The sequence below is a fragment of the Dermacentor silvarum genome, chromosome 7, assembly GCF_013339745.2.
Source record: "Dermacentor silvarum isolate Dsil-2018 chromosome 7, BIME_Dsil_1.4, whole genome shotgun sequence".
Classification (NCBI taxonomy): domain Eukaryota; kingdom Metazoa; phylum Arthropoda; class Arachnida; order Ixodida; family Ixodidae; genus Dermacentor; species Dermacentor silvarum.
In genome coordinates, this window is record NC_051160.1 from 142517630 (window position 1) to 142529770 (window position 12141).

Here is a 12141-nt window from a genome sequence, read left to right on the forward strand (position 1 = left end):
TCATTCCAAAGAAGCAAAGCTCATTCAATGACAATTGTGTTTTCCACCCATCGATGAGACACAAACTGCAGTGGAAATGTTTCCTGGTTAGTCACAGTTGAAAAATCTTCTCTTCGTGCTGGTGAGTCTCGGAAGAGTGCACTCAGGCTTGACAGCAGAACGCCAATGCCCCACTTGCTGGCTCCTACCCCTGCCCTACAGGCATTGTGGATGGTATGAAGGCCACAAGTCCCCAAGTCAACACATTGGACCAGATGGTTTTCCTGCAAGTGCACTTGCATATTCCTAAAGAACTTCAGGTTAACGTTCGGCCCATCCAACGAGATCTGAAGAACCTTGCCGAGTGGCAAAGGCTCCAAAGTCCTTAAAAGTATTTCCTGAATGTCCTCTGCCATGGAATGCCCCATAAGAGCGGATGTGTAATATCTGGTGGCGACGTTATGTGACAAGTCGCAAAGCACACATGCATGTCCATTTGCTTCTCTCGCAGGAATTCATTTGCTGACTCGTCAAAAAGCACGACGTAATAGTCAGACTTCTGTACCTCTTGTTGCAAGGACGACAAAAAAAATGGCCTGAGCCCATGGCACGCAACATACGCGCTTTTTTTTCTCCGCAGGAAAACGATTTAGCTACGTTGCTGTCGAGAAACATCCGCTTGAACAAGTCGCCGGTTTGTGCGGATGATCTGTACGAGTAGTGGGAGGTAATCACTTTCATTGTCCACAGAATTTCTGCATTGGTAACCACCTCGTGTGACTTGCAGGTACTGTTTAGATGAGTCACCTATGATGGAGCCAACCCAGGGGACCGCTCACTTGTGCTTGGTGTCAGGTAGTTCTGTATAGAGTTTCCAGCTGCCATTTGCACGATTCCACAGTGCTTTGCACTTTTCGCATGGCTTCTGAGAGCAGATTCACCCATAGAAGCGATGTTGAAGGTCTTTCTGCAGGATGTGCATTTCGCGCGGTGGAGGTCTGATGTAAGTTTGTAATCGTCGTTGCTGAGCCAAGCCCGTTTTAGAATTTACATTTCCCAGGCATGATTCTGAACTATGCGCACCACAACCGAAATGAGGGAAAAAGCAAACAAAGCAACGATGGCACTGGAGTGAACACGCACAGATAAACATAGCACAATGAGGCCAACAGACAATGCTCAGGCTATGAGGCTGTACCTGTTTTTAGTGGGTTGCCAATAAATCCAGCCCAAGGCAAACCCCCCCAAAAAAGTGAAATACTACCAAATGCAACTGTTAAGATTCATGTAATTGCCTTTTCATTACAAATAAGCATGATGGCACAACTTGTATTTTTTCCGAGGAGGTCGAGACACTCTAGCCTCATTGTGGCCAGCAACTTATGGCTTTTGGCTAACCCCGATGTCGAAGCAAGCCAGAGGGGTAAAAAAATTGCGCGGCGGACACGCGCTCGCCTCTTCCTCGCGCAGGAAGAGGCGAACTTCGCGGTCCCGGCATTGCGAAACGCAATAAAGTTTGCCGGGACCACCCTCAACCGCCATATAATGTGAGTCGCACTGTTGGACCCCGTGAAAAACCCCAAGAATTAAAGGGTTCTCAAGGACGGAAAAGAAATTTCAGGACTTTCAAGGCCTTGAAAATGGAACTTTCGATTTCAAGGGTTTTCCAGAATTTCAAGGAGCTGTGCGCAGCCTGACAGGAGACACCTACCGGCTTTTCAACGGCTCTATGATTTTGTCATGCAGCATTTTGTCAAGTTGTTTTTTATTTATTTATATGAGTACTAAATAAGGGCATTACATAGAGGGAGATGGAAAAGGTCAAGCGCGATTGCAACGTGTACAATATATAAATGATATAGGAATACATTTGATAGAATAAAAAATGATCTAATTGTTGAATAGAGAGTCTACAGGGTGACCGAAAAATACTGTAACACACCTTGAATTTTATTTTATTTGATATTCGCATTTTTTAGCACCGAAATTATTCAATTTGTGTTCCTTGTGCTTTTTTGATATAGTAGAACTGCTATTTTTACTGTTCCCAGTGCCCTGTTTTTTTATAGGAAAAACGGTCTGTGAAGAATTGCGCCACACAATCGTTTCCCACCACAAGCAGAGGATGACAATTCCAGAAATCACGAAGATTTTCAAATTGCAGCGTGTTCAAGTCCACAGTGGCGTCACATGGTTTCAGGAGACAGGGGACATCAAGGACCAGCAGCGAAGTGGGAGGCCTCGAAAGGCAAGAACCTATAAGCTGAAATTGGCCGTCCAATTTGTAACTCGCCAGAGGGCATGGAGTTAGTGACTCGACCATGCAGCTGCACGTCAAAGAGGACCTCAAGCTCACGGTGCGTAGACCAGAGAAAGAACACCTGCTCATGGACCAAATGAAGGCCTCCAGGCTGGAAAAGTGCAGCAGGATAAAGCAGCTCAGCCACGGTGACGCCCTGAACCAGATTGCGCTCATTCATGAGACGATTTTCCACATCAAACCGGCTTGGAATTCAGAGAATCGCCGAGAGTTGTTGCCGAAGAGTTCTTCACGAACTGTCACAGTGTTAAAAAAACATTTTCCTCAGAGCATCATGGTCTGGGCCGCAATTTCAGGCCTTGGAAGACCAAGCTCGTTTTTGTGCCAAAAGGGGTCAAACTCAATGCCGAGACCTACCAGAAGCTGATCCTGGAGGGCGCTGTCATTCCCTGGGTTCAAGGGAATGCAGGGGTGGGACTGCCCAAAGTCATTTTGGAGCAATTTTTTGTGCATGTAAAATTGCGTTTTGGAGCTGTTTGGAGCCGATACATTTCCATTTTCGAGCAGCTTGGAGGAGACTAAACTTAATTTTGGAGCAATTTGGAGCCAATAAAGTTTCATTCCGAAGCAGTTTGGAGCAGGCCAATTCGAATTTTGGTGGAATAATGGAATATGGCAACGCAATTCGAAACCACGACGACAAACAGAACAAACCAACACAAAGTGCATAGAAACGCAATTTGTAGCTACAGCGTACTAGAATGTGGAAGAGGGGGTCGAGCGGCGGCACGGCGAATGCTTTTCTGTAATGCCGAAAACATCGGTGGCACTACGATCGAACTATATATTCCCACGCCGATGCTCATGATGACAGCGGGAAAAGTTCTCAAATTATACGATCCAATCGACGTGGTACCAATTTCTGGGTCACCATGTCACAGCAGACCCAGAGCTGAAGTTGACCCTGGGTTGGTATAACGTAAAGCTATCCCCACCTGTTTTATTGCGATAACAATTATATGAACACTCCAGGCACATTTCTGCCGTCGTCGTCGGGGAGATGTTCCATAAAATGTCCAAGGGCGATAACAACGTTGTCGCGTGCCGTATGCTGTATGTGCGAGTGAAAGCGTGCGAGGGTGAACCGACGATGGTGGCCTAATCGCGTGCGCGCAAGGGAGGAAAGCAGGCGCCGGGGGGAGGGGGGCGTTCTGCTTCGGCGATGGCTGCATATGGCGCACACCTTATCTTGAAAGCGATCCGCGATGTCCACGCAGTGCTGACAGCTTCGTGCGCGCTGTGTTCTCGCCGCATAGTTCGCATTGAAGCGAGAGGCAGCACGAAGGTCAATTTGTTCGCTGCTGCTGCCGCGCTTTCTCGTTACATTCAGAGGTCTTACATGCCAAAACCATGATCTGATTATGAGGCATGCTGTAGTGGGGGACTCCGGATTAATTTTGACCACCTGGGAATCTTTAACGCCCGTCCCCACTGTATGGAGACGGGCATTTTTGCATTTCACCACCCTTGAAATGTGGCCGCCAATGCTGGGATTTGATCCCGTGACCTCGTGCTTAGCAGCGCAACACCCACTATAGCCGCCAAGCCACCACGGCAGTCCGTGCTTTCTCACTCTAGTGTTCTGACAGCGAGTGTACACAGTCATCGAGTGAGATGCGTTCATGTTTCGTAGTGTGCGGTGACACCATGCTTGTTAATTTAGTTAGTAAGCGAATGTTTACAACTACTAAACTTGCTCCGTACAGCAGTCTACTAATTTGCTATCGCAATCGATGCTTTGCCTTTCGGGTGAAACTGCGGCTTTTTCATTCTAAATCTGCCAATAGCCCTTCCTTTCCTGATCGGTCAAAATGACTCAGGCTTCGCCCATATGGGCATAAAAACAGATTGGAATAGTCCTACATTACAACGGCCCTGGGGACAGAGACACCTGCCCTCTGAACCTGCAGTAGCGCATACCTCCCTAATATCTAGTTTACTCACTGCGCTTTCAGCATACTTTTCGTTGTTTCACCTCAGCTAGGAAGCACTGTGCCACTCGGCCCTTTAACCATATTCTAGTACGCTATAAATGCAGCCGCCCTGGCCATTCCGACAGCAGCGACAACAACTGGGACGCGGGCGGCCACTTTCCGGAAGCGCCGAAAAATGCAATGTTATAAGCGCAAAAATTACGAGAAACTATGGGACTGTCATAGCACTTCAGACTTGTCCATTTGCGCGCACCGTCATGCGGTGCGCGCAGAATGTGAACGTCTACGCAATTATTCGGAGATCGAATCCGCTCGCTGTTCGCGGCCACTGCTGGGGCACACGTGCCAAAGCCATTCTAATGCAGCGTGACACAATTGCGGTCAATTTCCTGTGTTTGGCGCAGGAATTTGCACTGGTATCAAAATGGTGCAATTGGCGCAGGAGTCCCACCACTGGGAATGCAGAAAGCATTGACTGGTGGCTGCAGCAGGACTGGGTCCCTGCCCACAGCGCGAAGAAGACTCTTGCGTGGTGTGAGGCGAACATTGTAGGGGAAGGACGTTTGGTCGTCGAATTCCTCCAATATGAATCCGATGGACTTCGCTGTTTGGGGGATCCTGTAGCAAAAAGTGTGCTCTTTCAAGTACAAATCCATTGAATTGTTCAAATGTGCTGTGGAGAAGGCCTGAGATGAAATCACTCGAGAAGACATCACAGCGATCTTGAAGATTTTCCGGAAGAGTTTTCAAGCCTGTATTGAAGCACAAGGTGGACAATTTGAAACTAAAATTGGAGTCCTTGTACAGAATTGAATGGCCTTTCGAATAATATAAAGCGTGCCTCATTTTGTTTGTTAGTTGAAGAGTTATGGTTGTTTTTTCGCATTACAGTATTTTTCGGTTGCCCTGTATGTCCATTTCTTGTAATGCAGAGTGAACTTTGAAGCAATTTTATGCAGAATCTTTTTCAGGTTATTCAGTGAATTCTCAAACCTGCTGTCATCAAAGATGTCACCAAGGCACTGTGGTGGCTTGGCAAGGGTCACCTCCTTGGATAGGCGCACAACAGGGAAGCCAAACCAGTAGCAGAAGGTGAACTTCTTCAGGTCAACGTAGATGAGTGCCACGAAGCGGTTCAGGAGGCTTGGGTCCCTGATGGCCTGGCCATCAAGCAGGGCTGCCCACACGAGCTTGCCTGATGTGCGCAGCACTTCAGACTTGTCCATTTTCTTCATGTCGGCCAGGCTGTTGGGCAGGTACAGCAGGCCCTGCAGAGGACATGAATCTGCAAGGCAGGGGAGCCCAATTAACCATGAATGCCAAGTTTGATGCTATTTCAAAAGCAGCACCGACAGAAAAAATATTAGTAAGTCAGACAAAATTGGTAGAATGCGATGAAGCATGCATTTGAAATTAAGAAATGAACTAGAAACAAGTCAACAGCGTTGTCCTGTTTATACTGACTTTAGGCACTGATGTACTTCTGAATAAACTTTGGTACTGGGATATGATCCCATGGTACGGGGAGTAGTAGTGCAATAAAGTGGAACCTCGCTGATACAATTCTGCGTAATACATTTTTTTTTCTTTTCCAAGTGATACAATTTGGTTGGATAATACGATGGATGATACGATTTTCAGATGGTACGCTTTATTTTCCGGTTCCCGTGAAGATCATATCAACAAGCTTCCAATGTATTTGTCTTAGATTATTTTGATAGCACCAACAAATGGCGAAGGATACACTGTGGTTGAATATTAAAGTCGCCCAGGCAATTTCTGCAAGCTCCTTCTTGCAGAAAAAGCTCAATAGGTAGCCGACCCAAGTTTACCACGACCACAAAGCTTGTGAGACTGAAATTATGTACCCACGTGCCAGGCACTTGGTTTTAAAGGCCCTGAAAACACACAGCATCACCTAATCTTCCGACCACAGGGTGAACACCTCGATGCATTCCAATGAGTGTCATCATCTAGAGGAGCTAAGGCAGGGCCAAGATGTGCTCAGTACAGCTGTCTCACCTATATCATAGCATGAACTGCTAGATGCATCAAACACTGTGCTGTGGAGAATATATGTCCCCCTACTCCATGAAGACCTTGACAGTGCTTGCACCTTTGAGCTAGTAAGTAGATGATATACAGTAGAACCTGGTCATTGCGTTCCTGTTATGTTTTCGCATCTCTTACACGCTGAAGCACTGGTCCCATTAAACGTGCACGGAATCATGTGTACCAGCTTCCTGTTTGTTACACTCCTCTTTCTGGTTGTTACATCCAAAAACTGTGACAGTGCACCACTGACACATCATCTGTTGATGGTGCCTATGCTGACTGCCATAAGTTACTGTTGAAAGTGGTCGCTTCATAGAAACTGCTGTGCCCCATAGAAGAATTGCTATCACTGTGTTCTGATTGTCACTGATCTCAAGACAGTTTCTGAAGCCGAGAGCTAACAGGAGGTGGATGAAGGCACAAGTAGTCACCCCACATCCACATTCGCGAACACTGTTTGGTGACCTTCGACACATTGCGCAGATATACAAAGCTGCGCAGAATCTGAAAAGAGGGTGCAAGTAGTAAAAAAAGGCTGGTAACAATATTTGAGCAAAGCAACAAGTGGAAATGGACAACTTTCATTTAGTGCGATTCACAGCTATGTGTACTTCAAAACGTGTTTAAAGCAGAATCTAATTGCGAGGCAGCAATAACAAGCTTTACTGAGCAGGTTTTCAATATCTAGTTGGCTTCCAATTCAACTTCACCTAAAGTTTTGTGTGAGAGTACCTTGTTGTCTCATAAGGAGTGCTGCCGCAAGCGTTACCAGTTATGTTCGCCTGGATAATCCGTGCTTAGCTCGTGGTCCCATCAAAAATATATCAAACCGGTTCCACTGTAATTTTTCCAGACAAATGACATTGACTTGTTATGAAAATAACTTCTGTACAAGAGTAGCGTTCACTTGGAGCCTGCATGCAATTTTTCGCCCAACAGGCTGATATAGGACATCATCTCCTTGACATTGTGCCATTAAACTGCACACACACAGACCCAGTCAATCCTGAGTCACAACACAAAGAGACACTATCTGGATCTACGAAAGTAGTGAGCTATACTTTGAGTTTTCAGTGTGGCCCACAAAATAGATCCCAGAAAAATTGAACATCCTTTTGCCAGTGACTGCACACTGTTGTACAGTGTGGTCTGGATTGCAAATCGATTGTACATAAATATTTTTTACTGTGTCCTAGTAAGCATAGTGACAGCTGAGCACTTCTCTATTCTCTGATGGGATTATGACAGCCTAAAGCCATATCGGTTTTGTGGATTCCTCTAATAGTGAAGCAGGTACTTCTCGTTCAGGTGAAATCTTCAATGCTGCTTACCTGCATTGCTCTCATCAGCTGATGTCAGCTAATAGCTGCACTCTTATCTTCACTGTGCCCCCAAACCTGCACCCACTGCATCCTAGTCTAACCCACGCCAGTTTCAGTGTGGGCTTCCCATCATGCCAGGCATGTTGAAGAAGTGGTGCACCTTTTGCAAATGTCGGGCGAAGGCAAGTCATTAAGGTGTGCATGCCGACGACGATACACAAACCACCCCCCATCTAAGGCCATACCTGTCCCAACTGCAAGCAATGACCCAAGGCCCACATTCACAAAAATTTCTGACGCTGGAAGTATTCGTTCTGTTATCTATTTCACGGCGGAAGCCTACATGACAACCAGGGAGGTTTGTTTGCAGTGTGACATTCAGAGTTTCTGGCAGTCTAGTCATGTAGCATTCCTCTCATTTAAGCTACAACCTGTGATGGTTTTCTTGCAATGGGACCTTTTACATTTCTGTATGGCACAGAAGTTATCAAGCAGCTTTTCTAACCTTTTTTCCCCCTTTTTTCCGCAATGTCCAACTTTTTTTCCGGAAACTATTCATTTAGCATTTTTGGAAAGCTCCATTCTACACAGCAGCCATTAATTTTTGGAAAGCTTCTTTGCAACCAGGCTCTAAAGATGTTGAGAGGCTATTCATGCAGTTCTTTGGTGACAATTAAAACTGTTTAAAACTAATCCATTTTTTACACTAGTCAGTACAGGTGTGGTACCTAACCTTACTGAAATAAATATTCCTTGTGTAAACATGTGCATCTGCATTTGACTATTTGATATTCGATTTGATATTTGATACTCACTATTCATACTTTAAAAAGCTGATATTCACCCACCTCTAGTTAAAGTAGAAACATTTCTGTAATGGTTATAATAAGGCATGATCATGAAGCATACTTGTATGAGCATTTTAAAAGGACACTCAAGAGAAACACCAAATACTCCACCTTGGGTACAAGACAATAAACACAAACAAACAAACGAATCAGTTCATACTGACAAAATAGTCTTTTCAAAACTCCTGTCATTAATTTTGCACCAACGGTTGTTTACTAGAGATGTAAATGAAGTCCAAACATCCATCTTTTGAATTTTACACGGAAACCCCAGTGCTGCCGCATCAGTGCGACATGATAGAGTTCTTCGTATTTGGGTTGTTGTGGCATAGTAAGTTCTCAAAACTAGAGATGTGGGGGCTCAGAAAGAAATAGAGAATTTTGGAAAAAAAAGTGTATCTTTTTTTCCCCCACCTCAGAAAAAGTGTGCAACATGTGCAACATTCAGGTGACACATTGTTTCCTCCAGTTTGTGCAACGTTTTTGATTATGGTCATGTGCTGCATCTCTGTCCTTGGTTCAGAAATGCAATCTCGACATATGTCACATATTGCGGGACACAGCATCCAACTTTCTATGAATAAAAAGGAACGAGAACTGTCCTGGTAATGCTCTTTTTCATAATGAAAACAAAAAAAAAAAAAGGCTTTGAAAGCCATATCAGAGGGCCTAGCCTAGTCTGCCAATGGACATGTGAGTCGGCACGAAGAACATCATTTGCCATCACCTTAACCAGTGCTCGTGAGCTGAGGCAGGGCAATTGAGTGCAGCATTTTCGAGTACCTACTCTGTGCTTGCATTTGTTGGTGTCAAAGAAAGTCCTGTGGCATATTTACACCTGATGTTCACTGTGTTGGCACAACCTCCTCCCTTCCCCTCACTGCACTTTGAGACATTATTCTGCCAATAGCTGTTCTCTTCAAAAGAATGGCTTGGCTTTCTGTCTCATTATAAGAAGTAAAGCCCTCGACAGAAGTTCCTCTTTTTCCCCTTGACTCTCAATTTCGATGCAAACCTCTATGCTGTCATATGCCTAGGTGGTAGACTATCTGCATGCGTAAACTTGCACAATTCTATAGCAACAATTTGGAGGTGCTGCTTCTGACTTATTCACTAGATTTTGTGTCAGGCAGGCAATTTTAACTTTTAAAGGTACACCAAAGGCAAATATTAGGCGGTATTAGTACATTATGCTTCACAAATTGCAAAAAGCCATATTTTACCGTGAGTAGTAAAGCACAATAATATAGCACAATTGAAATCTGGGTTGCACTTTGACGTTCCCTGCACTGGCTTGCCAAGATGTCATGGATTTCGACAGTGCTCGCATCGATCAATAGCTAACAGTTTTTCATTAAGGAAGAGATACAGTCCTACATTGCCTCGGTGTATTTCTCCCTTGCCTGTCTCTCCCTTTCATCATCATCAGCCTGTATTTATGTCCACTGCAGGATGAAGGCCTCTCCCTGCAAACTCGAATTACTCCTGTCTTGCACTAGCCGATTCCAACTTGCGCCTGCAAATTTAGAGCCCTAAAATCATGTTTTCCAAATCGCACCAACTTGCCCAAGAAGGTTTCTTAAGTCTACATAGCATTTTGAATAAAGAAAAGCTTAGCCTCGCAATCGTTAAAACTGATCTGGTGTCAAAACAGCCTAAATATGAGAACATAATTTCAAATTCGTAAGGCCACATTTACATGATGGCTGTGAGGTTCTGACAAAAAATTCAGAAAGGAAATTTCAGTCTTCATTTCTTCAACTGGTATTTACAAAGTTTTTGTTACACAATGAATAAAAAAGTTATGAAAGAAAACTTTGCCATAGTGTACTGGCTTGAAGCAGTTTGCAGAAAAATTTACTTATGGCTGCTCCTTCCCAATCGTTCAACACATTTAAATGCACCCACAAATTTGACCCACAGTTTTTGTCATTGTGAACTCGCAACATGTAATTGACCACGTGACATTAGCAATCTGAGCAACTAAACTTCCAGAAATATGTAGAATGTACACCATCACCTTTCCCTCCCTAATAGAGTAAAAGAGCGCAGCTTTCATAGTCGGTAGACAAGAATTCCGAAAGTACCAGGAACGTCTGAGTGAATAAAAAAGGGGTTATTTGTTATGAAATGTGAATATATTGCTATAACTTTTCAAAACATGTCGTTGCATGCCCCTCTCGTCTGCAGTTATTTTTACTTCTGTATACAGAGAAACGTTAGGATATTTTTTTTCGCCTTTCCAAAATTTAAGAAAAAAATTTTTTTCATGCTTTTTTTTTTTCACGCTTCAGATTTTAAGTAAATTTTACATCTCTACTCATAACTTGCTAAGTTCAGTCCTTCGCTCCTGTAGACCCCAATGTAGTCTATCTGTAGTGATAAAAAATTAACTAGGCACTGTCAGAATCGATAATGTCACGGCGACCTGAAGTGGAAATTTCAAGGCAGTATCATTACCTGCCTGTTCTTGCATCTTTTCTGGCTTAACAGACCTCTCCTCAAGGTGGATTCTGCAGTGTTGCAGGAGCGTAATTTACTACACTACAGCTCGGCTTATTTCTCTCCGTAGTGTCACCTTAAACTTTTTAATGGACAGTGGAACATATCTGTGGCTAAAATACACGCTATCTGTGGAACTGTGGCTAAAATACACGCTTTATTATACTCTTTTTTACTCTCGACTATCTTATTGTGCGCTTGTGTGGGGGACTACAACGTCAACGAATTATTCTAAACTGATTGTTTTGCAAAAAAGGGTTCTGAGAATCTTTGAAGATTTTCATGGTCCTATACGAGACCTGCGGACAGAACCGTTGTTCTTGAAGCACCTTATGATTAAAGCTAATCAAATATATTATTTCAAGCTTTTCCAGTATATACAACGCAACAGGCTTTATTGTTTGCAAGATACTCGGGATTGTTCGTATCCTTTTCGTACATACACATGAAGAACTCCAAAGATCAGAACTTCTTATGGACGGCAACACACTGCATTTCAGGTGCCTACTCTGTTAAATAAAATCAACGGCTTCATAGATATAGAAAGTGCCATTTCCAAAAAAGTTCTTAGGAGGTTCCTGATTAATAATAACATTGAATTTTCTTGATTATTGTTATGTGTTCTTATTTGCCTATATCGTTTAGCGTGTGTCAATACCAGGGATATACTATATGCTCTGTTGTATCTCTATCCATACGTTGTTTTTTATATTTTTAAATTTTTTTTATACTTCGTGCATATGTTCTTGTTTTGCTTGACCTGGGAGTGATGAGCAATCACATCTAGTGTATCGTCAACAAGTTTCAATATGACAAGTGCGGTATTATGTATATATGTGTATATATCTAATGACGCTTCTGTATTATATACCTTACATTACTCAATATACGTAACTTTCTTTTCTTCCTTCTTTTTGTAGTATATAATATGGCCTGCGTGCCGCACTGTATTGGAGCAAAGGCCTTCTGTCAGGCTTCAAGCCTTTTGCTTTTGCTCCATTTTCTGTCCTTTGTGCAGAAAGAAACAAATAAAGAATGAATGAATGAATGAATGAATCAACCACCGCTTTAGAGGCAACATCACCACGCTGTAGTGGTGACATATAACAACTACAACTGAACCTCTCTATGTAGCCATGTTCCTAGTCTTCGATTCGAAAAATTATTTTTTCAATCATTTG

General features: G+C 43.5%; 1 protein-coding gene across 1 annotated transcript in view; it reads right to left on the reverse strand.

Moving 5' to 3' along the window:
- Positions 1–12141, reverse strand: part of LOC119458501 (ubiquitin-like modifier-activating enzyme ATG7) — a 33203-nt gene that overhangs the window by 14891 nt on the left and 6171 nt on the right. The window contains exon 2 of the mRNA XM_037720339.2: positions 5227–5518. Coding sequence (XP_037576267.1) covers positions 5227–5518 — 292 coding nt within the window. The remainder of the gene's footprint in view (positions 1–5226; positions 5519–12141) is intronic.